The sequence below is a fragment of the Leptidea sinapis genome, chromosome Z (assembly GCF_905404315.1).
Source record: "Leptidea sinapis chromosome Z, ilLepSina1.1, whole genome shotgun sequence".
NCBI classification, from domain to species: Eukaryota; Metazoa; Arthropoda; class Insecta; order Lepidoptera; family Pieridae; genus Leptidea; species Leptidea sinapis.
In genome coordinates, this window is record NC_066312.1 from 19,259,874 (window position 1) to 19,277,871 (window position 17,998).

The 17,998-nt window shown below is 35.2% G+C and overlaps 1 protein-coding gene across 2 annotated transcripts in view; it reads right to left on the bottom strand.

The window, feature by feature from the left end:
• LOC126978443 (ankyrin repeat domain-containing protein SOWAHB-like) overlaps positions 1–16,152 on the bottom strand; it is a 59,689-nt gene extending 43,537 nt beyond the window's left edge. For both annotated transcript variants that reach the window (XM_050827235.1, XM_050827236.1), the window contains exons 1-2: positions 15,919–16,152; positions 15,098–15,729 (exon numbers count right to left, since the gene is read on the bottom strand). In XM_050827235.1, the coding sequence (XP_050683192.1) occupies positions 15,098–15,729; positions 15,919–16,048 (762 nt within the window). In that variant the 5' untranslated portion in view covers positions 16,049–16,152. The remainder of the gene's footprint in view (positions 1–15,097; positions 15,730–15,918) is intronic.
• Positions 16,153–17,998: the final 1,846 nt, after the last annotated feature.

Sequence of the window (17,998 nt, forward strand, 5' to 3'; positions counted from 1 at the left end):
GAAATAAGTCGAAGTAAAAAGCGATCGCGAAGAGCGCGTACGTTCTCGCAATAGTTATACGTGGGGATAATATACGTCATGACATGATCTATATTGAGCAAATATTAAGAAGCAAATCCAGGTAGAGGTGGACAAAAGAGAGTTCGGGTTACCTTATCAGATCAGCCCCCCTCGCACCCTTACAACACCAGAAGAATCATAGGAACGTGCCTGGCGTTTTTAGTTTCTTTCGGTATCGAGATTTTTTTTGGTCGACGGTATCGAGATGCATGGCCGGTTTATAAGCCATCTTCAGTACTTTCATCGACATAATGCATGTTGGAGGCATCCCATATACCACTGATATCAGCAGAAAAACTGTGTAGAAGTTAGCAGCTCCAGCGTTCACGGCCTACGGGTTCGAGCATCATGCGTCAGAAAAGACGTGTATGCTGCGCCCAGTGAAAAAGATGGTGGGCCACTTACAAAAATTGTCGGGCACCTCGAGGGAGTTTCGAGTGAAGCGCCTGGTCCCATACACGATCGTAGGCCTTCGCTATGTCATCACTAAATGCCAGGCCTTCATGGATATACCAGAAGATCGCCAGCCGTATTGTTGGTACGTAGTTGATCTTCAGGTTACCCTCTAAATATACAATGAGATGGCGGTTAATAATGCTCGCCATGATTTTGAAGAACAGGTAGAATATTATACGTATACCAATAGGCCTGCAGTCGGCTGGATCTGAGCTGTCACCTTTTTAAGGCATCGGATGTACAACGGCCGAGTTCTACACGTACGGAGCGTGAGAGTCGGAATAAACGCGTTGCCACCGGAGTCATTTCAGGACCCTATGCCCAAAGAATATACAAAAAGATTATGGATAGAACCGTGAGATACATTTTAAACGTAATTTTTTTAAGATGTTATTAAAAATCGGGAATTCTCATTTCACGGATGATAGTCAAATAATCTGTATTTAATTAAGCTTAAATGAAGCGCTTTTGAATCGTCACTATAAATATTTCATTTTAAGTACTGAATTTACCATGTTCGGAAAACGGCCACGCCATTTGAGTGAGCATGACGAACCATATTACACCATACACATGATTACTACAAAATTATAAAAATAATGCTCACAAGGCATGCCCACTAAGCGATGTACCTAGTGCAAATTACAGTAGATTTTATATAAACTAAAATAATACAATAAAGTATATTATTTATGTTACACTCATGATATTATACAATCCTAATATTATGAAGAATTATTATTAGGTTGTCCTGGTGAATGTGAGCACCCCATTGAAATGTTTCATCTAATAGGATTTCGAGAAACAAGGTAGAATCTACAAATTGTAAAGGTTCCCTATTTAGTATTATACGCCTTGATACTTTTTTACATTTGCTAGGGAGAACTCAATACATTATGTTTTATTCGCGTTAAATGACAAATTATTCACCCTGAAAAATTTAGATATAATTATTTTCTAAGGACAGGTTTATTTTACCTAAATTATTTGTTTGCCTGTCAATATTATAAGAAAATGAAGTGTCGTCCGCGAAAAGAACAATTTTACATTCTTTCGATGCTACAAATGGCAAATGGCTTATGTAGTTGAGGAATAAAAAAGGTCCTAGGGTTGAACCCTGAAGCACGCCCATCCGCATTAGAGAGTCTGATGAATGTTCATTATTACTAACTACTTTCTGGGTTCTATTAGCTAAGTAGAAAGCAATAAGATCAAGGGATTCGATAATAATTGAGAATACGGATAAGAGTAGAATGGTCTACGCATACAAATGCTTTCGAAAGATCACAGAATATACCTACAGCGTAATTTGATTTTTCCCAAGCATTAAATAAGGGTCGAATCAACGCCATATCAGCATCAGATGTTGAATGACCTTTCGTAAAACCAAATTGTTTAGGAGGTGTTATTGTCAGAAAATTGGTCTAACAATTGATTCAATATTACTTTCTCAAAAATTTTTCTTATTGTAGGTAAAAAAGAAACTGGTCCCCTGACTTAAAAAGTGTTATAACTTTACATAAGTACTTTAAATAATCTGGAAATATTCCAGTATCACAACTACAATAGCCACAGACACGCCCTGTAAGTCACATGTTTGTTTTTTACATTTAATTATTTAATAATACTTATATTACTCACTAGTAGTGACGTGCCTAAATTTAAGTGAAACTGTGCACTTAGATATATTACTTTTAATTTTCGTTTCAGCTAGTTCAGAAGAAGAACTTAAAGTAGTTGTAAACTGATCAGGAGTATTAGAAAAGAAGTAATCAAAAGTTTGAGCGACATCTCTACTATTTTCGATGACCACTCCATCTTTTCTAATACGGAAAGACATTTTTATTTATTTTATTTTTACCTGTTTCCCTATTTATTACAGCCCAAGTTGTTTTTATTTTATTATTAAAAGATTTAAACATTTTATTCGATTTTTTGTTACGGGTGTACAAATAATGTTACACAGTTTTTTTATATTTGATACAATTTTGTTGCCCACAGTGATCTAATGTCACTGAATTTAATATTTTTTATCAAGTATGTCACAATTACTATATATATTGTCAATGCAAGTAGAGGATGAAATTATTCGTGTTGGTTTATTAAAAGTGTTGATCATATCAAAACAGCTAAAAAGATTTATAATTTAAGAGAATTTCTAGATCTTACATTCAAACCTATATTGATATCACCACACACTCTAATTAATTTATTGCTGTTGCATAGTTGTTTTAATACCTATTCCATAATCATCTCAAATTCATCATAATCACTATGTACTATCGTAAGATGTTCCAGTTCAACACAAGATAATTCAATTAGGCGTTCAATGGACAATACTACAATGTCTTTTCTCCCTTTACTCTTTACACTTTTTGAAGCGTTTATAATCAATCCAGTATTCATCTTTTATGTATACGAGTAGTCAGCCGGCAACACTTGAATGACATTTCAAACATTACCGAATGTGAAGACAGATATATACATTTTTAATCAGTCTCAGCTATATGACGCTTTTACATTGGAGGATAGCGGTAACGACACGATCCTGGTTTATCGTTAGCGCGGACTACATCGATATCGGTACGCGTTTCGCCAAAAAAGGTTACATTGCCGCGTGACATTCGAAGTGGAAGTCGCGTTTGCTTCATATTAATTCATTTTATTATTTATTACTGAATTAAAATTAAATGATTCCTACTGATATATTACATTATTTTTATGGATTTAACCTATCACTGATCGTTAAGATTAGCACCATACATCGCTGTCAGGGACGATATTTGTTACGACAACGATGCGGTGTAAAACAGATAATAAGAACAAGTATGAAACTATAAGTCCCACGATATTGTTTCGTTACATGATGTGAAAACGCCCATACTCGACCAACAAGCTCGACATATTATGTACAGAAAACGAAGTGCGTAAAATATGATACACATTGATGAAAAGCAACGTCTTTCCAATCAATTGTTCGAACTCAGAACGGGCCCTCGGATAATCATTATTTAACAAGGCTTGGCGTTATCACATGTTAGGGTCAAATATTTTCTACACAGCCGGCAAACAGGTGCCACGTACCATGCGAGGTCCAAAATTTTTATAATTAGCCCCTTAACCGAAGCAATAATTACCTAAGTAAATACACGACACGAGTGAAAATACTAATTAAAATACGATTAGTTTCTTCAACTTTGAAATAACGAGGGGGGAAGTTAGAAACAGTTAATATAACATTCGTGAGAACAATGTTTGATATGATCAATTTTGAGTTTCATACCGAATTAGACTCGCTATGTATACACGAGACTATTTAGTTACAGACTTAAGATTGGTCGTAGATTAATCTTAATATATATAAATTACGTGACACGTTGTATGTCCGCGATGGACTCCTAGACTAATGAACAGATTTTAATGGGGATTACTTCATGGAGTGCAGGTTAGTCCAACTTGAGAGATAGGATACTTTTTATTTCGATTTGGGACCCATCATTATTTTATTTCCAATATTTGTTTTGTATGGTCATATTTTCTATGAGAGAATTTATTGATGCACGGTTTGGTAGTTCTGCTGTGAAACAATTTCACTAAAGTTAACAACACAGAACAGAAAAAACTAGTAGAAGTGGCATCATATCATTTTACTATGGAAACCGATGTCGCCAAATTCACACATTTATCTATTAAATATGTAATACACACACTTAATTCCTGCTCTATGATAGCCCTCCAATTCACAATCACGAAAAGACATAACTGCAAATTTATTTGCAATTTATTAAATTTCAATTTCGAACTTAATACAATTACGCTAATCTCATATATTCAAAGTGATTAAGACAACCTCAGAACTATTTCTTAAATTGCAAAAATTAACATATAAAAACTTGAAGTAATAAGAACTCTGTAACCATAGATTTGACTCCTGTAAATATATATAATCTAGTGTTGTACAAAAATGAATAAACCTATCCTAACCTATAAGTTAGTGAAAACTAGAAAATATGATGTATTATGTATTATTAGTATGTGGGATATATGGCAAATATTAAAAATATAATTTAAAAAAAATGTCTGTCTATAAGTATTTAAAAAATTAACGCTTATTTAGTTTTAACAGGAATCTTACACATATTTGTTAAATAATAATTAGCTGTACCTAAGAGAGAATTAAAACTATTAATTTGAATTTATCCTAGTCTCTCTTGTACACAATTACCACAACCATATTATAACATTTTGCTTACTTACACTCTTATCGCATGATGCATGGAAAAGAGCAATACTTGAATGCAATTTATAAAGATTAAATTTCTTTAGATAAAATTATATCGATATGTGCATATGTTGAGTAGCAAGATATTTATTATTTATTTAACATAAGTTACATTGATTAAACGTAAAGGTAAATGAACCATACGTCGTAATATAATGGTTCATTTTTAATTGTATATTTTGCACAACACATAAAAAATATTAATTGTATTTAAATCGGAATATTATGATGACCAATGATAGGAAACCCCTTCGTTGGACATATTTTTATTGCGACTATGATTTATACAGTCCAAACTGGCACAATAAGGAATATTTGTATATTTTTTTAAAGAAAATTATGCTTCACTTGACATGAAATGACTGGTCTCACTTGAGCTTCGTGTAGGTACATTTGTACACAATAGTGGCGACAGGGTAACGCCCACATGCCACTTCCACTAGTTTTTTCTGTTCAGTGGTTAACAACAGGGAGCAATGACGTTCTATACATAATATAGATATACATAATATAGAACGTCATTTACAGGGAGCATATTTTACAAAATAATTCTTGGTGTTATGAAATATTATTGACAAATTCATAAAAAACAGCATTTTATTTATTATGCACAGATCAATCGTCTGTCGGGTCAGCTAGTTAGTTATATATTTCAAATAAAATGATGTTAACCCAGTTATTCGACTTAAGTTCGCAGAAAAAGAAAGAGTGTGTGTGTATGTAAATGTGCGCACGCAAGAAGTTATACCTCTTAGGCGTAACAAAACAAAAACCCTTTAAAAATAAATCCTCGCGCTATTTTACGTTTGTAGTCCAAAGAAGAATATATTGTAATAAAGAAGGTATTAAATGCAACCAATGAAAATCTTTATATATATATTTATTGTGTGCGTGTGTATGTCACTGAACTCCTCCTAGACGGCTGGACCGATTCTAATGAAACTTTCTGTGTGTATTCAGGTGGATTTGAGAATTATTCTGATTCACAATTGCACTACCTCCTAAACGGCTGGACCGATTTTGATGATTTGTTTGTGTGTTCCAGTGAATTTGAGATTGGTTTAGATTCTCAACTTAACTTAACTTAACGTTAACTTTCAATAAGTGATATTATATCCTATTTTCAATAAAATATTTTAATTTGAATAATATATGCATATTGAAATTTATTTATTCACGTGCATTGGTGTACATCACCCGCCGTAGGTGCAAACCTAACGTTTACTGGTGCAGTATAGCTCCTAAGAGTTATAGTATGTGGCAGTTGTATAAGAAGGGTCAAAAAAGGAGAGTGGTGTGGCTTGCATGGTGAGCCGCAGGCGAATGAATGACGCCACGAGGTTTATTTGACCCAATTATAACTATATATATAGGTAATTAAATTTATACGAGCATTGCAATCTCTTTATAGAGATTCTAGTGCTTGTGTAAGGATAAACGGGGCATACACTGAATGGTTTAATATCGAAAAAGGTGTTAGGCAGGTGGCTGTTTAATCTGTTCATGAACAATTGCTTGACAGGTTTAAAAGAGAATGACAGTGGTTTGAGAATGAATGAGTTACTCGTCAAATGTTTTCTCTATGCTGATGACCAAGTATTACTTGCATCTTTAGCCGAGGAGTTGCAAGAGATGGTAACTGCTATGAATGGAAGCTTTTGGTAGAAAGGAAATGAAGATGAATGTAAAGAAGACGAAAGTGATGGTGCTTGAAAGAGATGAGGTAGTGACAGACTGCAATATCGTGATTGGAGATGAAAAAATTGAACAGGTGAATGAGTTTGTGTATCTGGGTTCAAAATTTACAAGAGATGGAAAGTATGAGAGTGATATTGAAAGAAGAGTGAATGCAGGAAACATGGTGAATGGAGCTTTGCACTCCTTTATGAACAGTCAGAAGGTGTCTAATAAGGCTCGCTTGGCTGTGCATGAGGGGTGTTGGTTCCAACACTCATGTACGGAAGTGAAAGTTGGGTATGGCAGAAGAAACATGAAAGCAGAATAAATGCAGTTGAGATGAGAGCGTTGAGAAGTATGATAGGAGTTACACTGAGTGGCAGGATAAGAAATAGTGAGATAAGAAAACGTTGTGGTCTGAAAGAAGATACTGTGACAAAAATTGAGAAAGGTATGCTGAGATGGTTTGGACATGTCGAGAGAATGAATGAAGAACGATTGCCGAAGAAAGTGTATAAGGCCAGTGTGAATGAAAGTGTTGGAAGGGGTAGACCTAGGCGGACGTTTCAAGATCAAATCAGGGACGTCTTGAAGAAAGGCCAGGTCAAGAGTACCCTAAACCGGAGAGCATGTATGAAAGGAATAATGAAAGTGGACGAAGCGAAAGAAGTATGTAAGGATCGTAGCAAGTGGAAAGAAGTGGTCTCTGCCTACCCCTACGGGAAAGAGGCGTGATTTTATGTATGTATGTATGTATTAAATTTATTAATATTTAACAAACAAATATACAGTGCCACAAGTGTTCGAGTTGCCGCTTAAATGGCGGGAAATGTATTGTATACATAGGTACCTATTTCTGGTGAGTGGTTGTATTTTTACTGCAAGGAATGGCAAAGGTACACCCATACAGCCAACGCGGGACATGTCAAAATTACAGAATATATATCTACCTACCAGTAATGACGTTCTATAATCTATACATATAGACAATGCACGTCATACAAAATCAATGCGGAAATATGGCACATGCCACAAATGACACCATAATAAGCTTCGACTGCTATGTCTATACATTTCTGCGTTTACTTCAGTTATGTAAAGAATTATTGGTTAATAGCCAGCAATGTAACCACTTTATCAGTCAGCTGCGTATTTTGAATTTAGAACACGATTTGGCCTGTGACATCAGTGCAGTAGCAGTTAGGTATTTTTTTAAACCCAGACGAAAAAGTGAGTTGCTATGCGTAAGTATAAGTTTTAGATTTGTTAGTCTGTCCCTATTTTCTGATCAAGATCTGATCAGTCAGAAGTTTTTTTACGATTTTAATCAAAAATAACACTAAAGGCGAAAGTTCGTATGTTTATTTATTGGTTGGTGCGCATATTTGTAACTCCTTAACGCTGTAAATGTATTTGGATCTAATAAGTTAAGGTAACCTATAATGATAAAGACTAGCACTCAAATATAAACATATATTATATTATATATACATATATTATTATTATATATCATATATTGATTTACATAAAATAATTCGGGAAACTGGTTATGAAAATATTCCATTCCCCGAAAAGTTACCAGAAATAAATTTAATTTGTTAAATATTGTCTTTGAGGCATAGAATCTTTTCCAGGGTATCTTTTTGACATTTGTAGTGTAAGCGGACACCAACATATCTCGTTATGACAGCTTTTGTCAAATTATAAATATGGCTAGTTGAACTGTTGTATTTGCGTCAATTGGACTAAATTGAGAAAATATATTGACTTTCGAAAAAGATTTCAATACTTATAAAGTTAAAAAAAGTTTTATCATACTTTATGAGTATGAATTTTTAAACGCTGAAATCTTTTTGGTGGTGACTTATTTGGTTTGTAAAATACTTCACAGCTCTCTCTTGCCAATAACTGTCCAATTCTCTTTCACTATCTCGTGTACGGAAAAGGTGATTAAGTGATGGAAAGATTAGCTTTTACAGATTTGCGGTGTAAATAATTATCAATTATCACTAGGTTACGATACGTCCATGATGGCGTGTAAATAGCACAAGTTTGTAATTGTTCACGTTCTTGTAAGGCGATCATATTTGCTAATCATTGTTCACGGGGCCTTTAAAAAAAGAGCGACTCTATTGTTTATCATTTCTGACTGTGTGCTTGTCGCGTCTTTTCACCTGTTTCATTCTGACAGTCGGGAGAGAAAGGGATGTGAATACTTGTCAATAATTGTACATTTTTAATGAAAAAATATTCGCTTTACTAAATTATTTACGCTTTTTGTCAACCCATCATATATGAATAAAATAAACTTTCCGGTGATAAGTCAAACAACCTCTTTTTGGGTCGTTAACGTATTATTTGAGCATTTTATTGTGTCTGTGCTTTTTTGGCGACATTAAATTACGATAAACAATGTTTTTTTAGGCCATAGAGTACTGACTTTTTCAAAGACTCAATAAAGTATGTAACTACAACTATATTATATATGTGTATCGTGGCTGTATAAATGACAGATTAAAAGAAGAGAGCTGAGTAGAAAAAGAAGTTAACGATACGAAAAATATATGCCTAAATGTCGTAATGATTACTATTCCACATGGTTTTCGATGAGTCTTAGAAAAAACTCAAAAAAAAGTACACGCGCTAGGGTAATTTCAAAAATATTCTTTTGATTCGAGCGTTTGTTCGCAGAAATTATAAAGAATTGATGTTGATGTTAACTTTTATACTGTATGGCAGATAATGATCGCTGGTAATAATTAGTGACTCTTCTTCAACAAGGCTGTACTCAATGTCGGAATGGATTGGTGTCAGTCGTTTCACTATTCAGAGCAAATGGACTAGGTTTCCAGCAACCAGTTTTTTGAAAAGAGTACCGGAATCAGAAAGGAACCGATATACTGAGCACAGCGCAGATCGATATATTTCAGCCACCATCCATACGAAATCGGAAGTCTACCTACAATAACATCAAAAATAATCTTGAAGACCTTCCTTAAAGGCCGGCAGCGCTCTTGTGATTCCTCTGGTGTTGCAAGAGAATGTGGGCGGCGGTGATCACTTAACACCAGGTGACCCGTACGCTCGTTTGTCCTCCTATTCCATAAAAAAAAAAGATGTTAAAGATGTGAGCGTTAGCGTATGACTATCAGAAGTAGACTACTAGAAGTCGACACAGTCGAAGACCAGCAAGGAGTCCTAAATTACTCCGTGAGCACCGCATTAAAAGGTTAAAATTTTTCGTAAATTGTGCGAAGTGGACAATTATAGATAGAATGGAGCAAGGTTTTTTTTCAGATAAAGCCAGAACTATATTTGGTGCCGACGTCGTAAAGTGCTGAGAAGACCAGGTGAGCGTTATAGAGAGGTATGTTTTAAAGAAAATACGCCGTACGGCGGGGGCTCTGTTATACGTAGGTCACATTAAAAGTTTGGCGTAACTTAAAAAGACAACATGTTAAGTATAACCAAAATATTATGTTTATTGCTTTTCAAAGTACTCTCATTCACATTTTAAACATTTTTTAAAACAGAAGGACCACAGATGGTAGGCATGGTTTCTACGTGCTGATTGAACGCTATCACTGCCTCATCGGAATTGGTAAAAGTTTTTTTTTTATATGAGAGGGGGCAAACGGGCAAGAGGCTCACGGGATGGGGAGAGGTGAGGCAACCGCCCATGGACATCCGCAACAACAGGTGTGTCAAGAAATGCGTTGCCGGCCTTTAAAGTGGGAGTATGCTTTTTTCTTGAAGGTCCCTAAGTCGTATGTGTTCGGGAAGACCGCTGCCGGTAGTTGATTCCACAAAGTGGCTGTGCGAGGCAAGAAATTTCGAACAAAACGCGCGGTTGTGGAATGCCAGACGTCTACGTGATGCGGATGGTACTTTGCACATAATGTCCGGTGGTGGAATTCGGCCGCTGGAATCAACCCGAACAGCTCCTCTGAGCACTCCCCGTGATAAATGCGGTAGAAGATGCAAAGAGAACCCACATCTCTACGCAATGCTATAGAATCAAGCCGATCGGAGATGACTTGATCGTCGATGATTCGAGCCGCTCTCCGTTGTCTGCGGTCAAATGGAAGAAGCTGGTACTGGGGAGCACCCGCCCAGAGGTGAGAACAGTACTCCATGTGAAGCCGAATTTGCGCATTATAAAGTTGCAGGCGGTGGCTTTTAGTGAAGTACTGTCTCGCCTTACTGAGTACACCAAGCTTTTTAGAGGCCAGTTTGGCCTTCTCTTTCAAGTGACCACGGAACTGAACGTCGCTCGATATATCGACGCCAAGTATGCCAATACAGGCTGTGGCAGTTAGAGGAGTGATCTCGAATCGAGGGGATACGACAAAGGGAGACTTTTTAGTGGTGAACGCACAAACTTGTGTCTTCTTGGGGTTGGAATTGGACTAAATTATGTCGGCCCCATTCCGAGACTTTGCAAAGCATAGTCTCGATTTCAGCTAGCTCAGCTTTTGTTCCGGTTCTCGTCGACGCTATCCCGGGACATGTTGGCACGGCCGGTTTAGGAAGCACACCCTGTGCTGTCATCTGCATAGCAATGAATATTGCTGATTTGCAGCATATCATTGATATGCAGAAGAAACAGCGTAGGGGATAGCACACAGCCTTGCGGGACACCAGCGTTTATGGGTTTTAAGTCGGAGCATGCACCGTTGATAACAACCTTGATGCTCCCATCAGCCAAAAAGCTAGTGACCCATTTGCACAACTTCTCGGCAAGCCCATAGGATGGCAGTTTTGCTATAAGCGCTTTATGCCACACCACAGTAGAACCTCTTATCAAATCTTTGAATTTGGGGAAAATACAGAAATCATAGGGTGCTAGGTCGGGGCTATGTGCAGGATGGGTGACGAGTTCTACTTTTTCGGAAGTTAAAGTGACTTAGTTTTGTTGGCCGTGTGTGAAGAAGCGTTGTCATGATGTAGGAGAACGCCGCTTTTTGGTCGTCCTTCGCGAACTTTTTTAACACCCTGGGTAAACAAATGGTAGAATACCACTCGGCATTAACACTCTTTTGATCTTCAAGTCGAATTGTGCAGATGGGATTCGTAGCTGAGAAAAAAAAGGGATCAGTTTTTACCAACGTTTCTCGCGTGCCTCACCCTTGTTGGCCTGTTCTCATTTTCAAAAACCCATTCACAAGATTGCTGTTTTTTTTTTGGGTTCAAATCAATAAATCCACGTTTTGTCTCCTGTGACAATGTCATAAACAGCATTAGAATGTCCGTCGTCGTACTTCATTCAAATCTGTGAGCACCATTCCACGCGTGCCCGCTGTCAGTACATGAGGGATCCAATGACAACAAAGTTTACGAACTTTCAATTCTTCGTGTAAAATTTTATGAATTTGGCTCATACCATCCTCGAATTGTCTCATAGGTAATCCGCGGGTTTTCTTCAATTAGCCGCTTAACAGTAGCCACATTATTTTCGTTGACTGCAGTTGAAGGCCGCCCTTTACGAAATTCGTAATGTAAAGAAACCCGACCTCTCTCAAATTCAGCAAACCATCGCCTCACGGTGCTCAAGCAAGGTGCTTCTCTCCCAAAGCATTTTGAAGACGAGCGGCAGTCTTGCGGAGAGTGAGAAGTTATAGAATCACAAAAAATCATCGCTCTAAAAACTTTTCGACTTGATTCCATTTTCGTCGCGTACGTAGAACTTTGATGTGTGATAAAAAACAATTGACAAATGATTTCCCGCCAATTGTTCTTTTTTACTACTAAGAAGGTTACAACATTTCAAAAATTTAACATTCAAATTTCAAATAGTTCTGATTAGCTAGAAGTGCAAAACTTTTAGTGTGCCCCATGTATTTTGGGCTGGCATAACTTCTGATGCACGTACAGAATTAGTTATCTAAGAAAATCATTGAGCATCTATGGGACTTTCTAAAACTAAGTATTAGAGCTGTACCTTGGTGTACAGACCCCACAGAATATTTGAGGGTTTAAAATTGCTATTACGACCGAAAGCCAGCGTATTCCCCAAGAACTCAAAAAACACCTCGTCCAAAGCATGCCAGGAGGAATTGCAGCAGTCATTTCAGCCACTGTAGGCCACCCTTGATATTAATTTTTTATTTTTATTGTTAGTAAATAAAGGAAAAAGTCAGTTGAAGTAAACTTATTTTTTTGTCAAAATGAGTAAAAAAAAAAATCAAAATAAAACAGATTAGGATCAACTTAATTACCAAACAAGTGTTTTTACATCAGTAAATTTAATATTTACTTTATTTTGTTGCATCACTTTCCTTTGTTAATATTAAAAGTACTTGAATAATGTTTGTTTTCGAGTCATGGGTCATATAACATTATATTATACATTACATTATACATATGTATTTTTGTATATTTAAGTAAGTATATTGTATTCAATATATTGTTGTCTTGTACCCAGAGTACAGGCTAGTGCTAGTGCTCATTTGCAAAGGAGTTTATAATTTTAGTTTTAAGAAAAAATTAAATCCATAACTAGGTACATCTGCAGTAAAAATGTCCTCAAAGGGGCGTCCACATCTAGGAAATCAGGTAAGAAATGATCTGATTGCTGAACTACAGCCACTATGCCGATGATATGCTATTCATATGTTCACTTTGGGCTGTATAGCACCTACTGCAACCCTATAAGCATTACTCGACCTACCGCCACTGCGGCTGAAGGCGAAAGCTGTGGAAGTATGTCTCTCAAAACTTTGAAAATGCCACAAAATAGGTCAGGAACCGCTCATACAGGCAGTAATTGACAGGATACCTAGGCAGCATATTTTCGACAAAAAATACAAGATACCAACTGTTTGAAGAGCCCTAGGAGGGCATTAACGAAAAAAGCAGGCAGATCCAAGACTAGCCCAGGTGCTAGCTCTGGAGTATTCTCAGAGTACATAAAAATGCAATTCACACATATATAAACTATCACCCCACAACACCGACTTCCAGTCATAATGTATTGAATGGTCATCATGATGGCGATCAATCCGCAACAAAAAAAGAGCTGCAACACAAGCTTGGGGCTAGTCTATAAATGCTAACAAACTCTGTTTGAGGTATGCAACAACACAGATGTAACAGCAGATTAAAGGACACGGCAGCAAAAACTAATTTGTAATATAAATTTAGAAAAATAAATTGTTATATACATTTTGTATGAGCACATATATTGCCCAATAAAAACTTAAATGAGTAGTAGGCATAACAGATTTATCTTAATTTCTGGTCTTGACATTATGATTAGCACACTGTCTAGTAAATTTGCTTATGTACCTATGAGTATAAATACATATCATTATCATGAATATATTGAGATGCAACATTTAAAAGGTAGGAAGGAATATCTCATTAATTTTTCCCGTAATGATTTCTTAGGACCTCGGTTATAAATAGCGCAAATTTACCTTCTACAGCACAAAGAAGGTATTAATACTGCCTTTACTGCCCTATAACAAAATGTCACTTAACTTTAAGTTTCTTGCACCACTTCTTCTCTCTCAGAGCGCCATTTGTTTCCAAAGTGGTAGTAGTATCTAGTACATTAGAAATGGCATAAATAATAATTCTAAAGGAATCAATTTTGAGAAAATAAATGACTTTTTATGCCTTTTTTTTAACTATGAAAATAACTAAAGTTAACGAGTTGTGTGGTATATATGTCAGTTAATTGTCTAACTATCTATTAGCAAATCCTTCAATCTGGGGGACCCCATTGCAACTAGGTAGCCAATGCCATGAAATATAGCAGATTTCAACAGTTTTACCACCTCTCCATTTAACAAAACATTTGTATCTACATTTTTGACATTTGGTATAGTAAATTTTAAATACTTACATAATATTTAGTTTATTTGCTATTTAACAATAGGTAACTAAACTAGCTTAGTACCAATGGGTTTAGGTTTATAATATATGGTACATACAAATTTATTTTAATACAGAAATCAGTTTTAGGTAATGAATTATTATTCAAGTAAGCAGTCTTACTAGCAGTGTGTAAATAATGTTGTAGAACTAAATTTGGTTCATAATTTGCAATACCATTTGGTATATGTATATATATCATTGTCATATGATGGTATTATGATTATTATGGAAGGGTTTCACATGTATTTTGTTTACTTTGACATTGTATTACAATTAAACTCGCATATGGGCTTCAGAATGATAATATCAGTTAATCTGTGTCACAAGTTCATCCTTAAAATGTGCATGTCAACTTGTTTGTTTTTGACAACTAAATGTTTGTTTTTGCTGAACTGAATTTATTGCACACTAGTTATTCATTTTAAACTATTCTTTCAATTTGATTTCTGAACGACGGGGAACACATCAAAGGAAAAACAAAATTGTTGTTTTTATTTAATTCCGAGCTATTTCATATTTATTTAAACCTTTTCTGGACCTCCACAAATAATTCAAGACCAAAATTAGCCAAATCAGTCCAGCAGTTCTCAAGTTTTAGCAAGACCAAAGAACAGCAATTCATTTTTATATATATAGATTTCAAGTCACCTTCTTTTAGTATGTTATAAAGAAATTCTGTTTGTATACTTCTACTGTATGTTTTCAAAGTTTATTTATTAAAGAAAAAACTTGATCACTTACCGAAGAATTGAAGCTAAGCTTGTTGCTTTTCAACACATCACTTTCCGATGCCATTCTATTAAACATTTGCTTTCTTTCCTTAACCGATATTTTCTGTTCACCATCCACTAATAAACACTCACTTTTTGAAGATTTCAAGGTTGGTGGTGATTCACTTGATGCAGAATTTTCATCAGAAACCATCATATTGGGAGAAATATTAGTCACACTTGGTCGCTTGACTGATATTGATTTGTCTGTAGATTTTCTTCTTGGGTGTACTTTTGGTGGAACATCATCAGGTGTGTCCAATCTCTCTGAGGAATCAAGTGATACTTGAAGAGTGCTTGTTGGCGTCATTGGTGCAGGAGCTTGAATTAAACTTGAAACTATATTTAAATCCTCATTCAGTTGTAATGGTTTTGCTTGGGTTATAATATCTTGTGGCTTAACTGATTGATGTTCCAAAATGCCAATATTATTATCAATTGGCACTGATAATACTTCATTTGGAAACCCAGTACTTTCACTAATATCTTTTACATTGTTAACTGGCATATATTTCTTTTTTAAAATCAACCATTTCTCATTGTTTTGAGTTTTTATTACAGCTAATGTATTCACAAGTTTTTTAAACGTATTTCTGGCTGAATCTGAAATAGAAATAGCAAATATACGAGCTAGTTAATTGACTAGATACCTATAAAAATCAATAAGTTTATAGGGGCTGACAGAACATAGGCAAGGTACTTATAGAGTATACCTCTATGTACATGTTAAACCTTAAATACGTAAACAGAAGAGTAGAAAAGAGATTTAGGTATAGGATACAATCTGCTTACCTCTCATATCAGGATTCATTAGGAAAACTTTAAAATGTTTTACCAATTCATGATTAGTAACTTTACCATTATGTGCAAGCATAAATTTTAATATTTCATCAAAACTTAATTCAGCCGGCGGTGTATTCATTTTGCTAATTTGTTTGTTTATTCCGATGTCACTAACATGTATAATATATAGTTTAGTACTTCTTTGTCCTTATTTCAAATTTTAAAGGATCTTACGTTATTGAAAACTAAAATCAAAGTGTAAAATGTAAACAACGTTGATTTTTTATCTGTCATAGTGTTGCCACTTGGCGCTTGTCAAGTGCCAACTCGACCTAATAAAAAAACTATTGTGAAATTAGCCCAGGAATGTTTTAGTCTTTAATTTTACAAATTAATATAATTATGGTTATAATTAAAAAAAATAATGATCGGGTTTGTATACAACAGTTTTTATGTTCTATAACAAATGAAAAAGCAGTTGGTACAAATAGAAAATGGCTAAAAGGCACACAGATTTCACTGGTTACTCTTGGGTTATGACCACAACCCAAGCGTTGAACAAAAAATATTACGTACCAAGAATAACGGATTAAACGGCATGCGGCCGGTTGGCTTAATTGATTGTGTTTAATGCTAATTTCACAATAGTTTTTTTATTAGGTCGAGTTGGCACTTGACAATTAATTAAGCCGCTGGGACGTAAACCGAAAGGCGCGGGCTTAATCCCGTATGGTCCACACATTTCGATACAAATTAAGACAAGAAGTAAAAACAATGAAAGATAAAATGCCGAGCGAAAGGAATCCTTGAATTCGCACTAATCGGTAAAAGCTCCAGGTGACAACAGACAACAGAATGACAAATGAATTGCTGTTATAGAAGAAAATATAAAAGTACCGTACAGTACTGGATAGATTCCATCACAATAAATGTTATTAAAATAAAGTAAGTATGTATATTGTTGGAAAACTAGAATAATTTGAATAACAGCTATAGACCATATTACCAAATCAGTCTCATTATAACATGGTAAGTAACGGCAAAGTAGTAAGTAAAAACAGTGGTGTAGCCAGGATTTTCGCCAATCGGGGCGGCTAGAAATTTGCCGCTCTATGTTGCCATCATTAGTGAAATATAAAATGGTAATTTTTAAATCTTAAGAACTTGACGTTTTTGTGTAAGTATTTTAGAAATCAAAAAATCCTATAACAAGAATGTCGTCATACCGATTACACTTAAATTAGTAAATTCACTTTGTAGCAGTAGGAACCCAGTCTAGAAATGGAGGCTTAGTGAATTGGGAGCTCATGCCTATATAACATCTCAGATTACTCCAATCAACTGACTAGATGGCTAGTTGAAGTGAAAACTTCTTTAGCGGCGTTGAGCACTTTTCTAGGGATGGGTATAAAATGTTAAACTCGCGTCATGAGACGCGACCTGATCGAAAATCATAAGACAGTAGATAAAATTATGGATGATAGTTGATTTTCCTGCGAGATAAACTTTCTAATGTAGAATAATAAGTACCTTATTAGGTGGCGATATTTCACCATCGAGGTCGCAATTTACATTATATTTTTTTTTGGAATTAAGAGATGACGGTTTGATTTTTCCAAACTTCCTCGTAAACAAAGTTTAAATTTAAATATTGTTATAAGCCTCCATGTAGTGTTAGTAGTAGTAGGTCGTGAAAGAAACAATTTCTGAGATGTAGTACATCGGCTGTTTCCAAATTAAGATTCTGGCTATATTATTATAATAAGATTATAGAATAGCAAAATATTTTATTCAGAAATTGTTGCAATGTTTAAATTGCAATTTATTGGTAATCCGATGGTATGGACAAAAAAATGATAGTCTTATTTTTTTTTAAACTTCCCTGTAAACAACATTTTCTATTTCTTCTTTCGGGTTGAAGAATAACTAAACTATTTGTTGAACTGATTCAGCACGCCACATACATGCGAGAAACAATAATTTTTGAGATCTATACCGGCTGCTTTGAAAGTTTGGCCCTGTGCTTTATTGATTGTCATCGCGTAGCAAAGTCTAATTTGTAATAAATTAAATTATTTTAATACGTTTT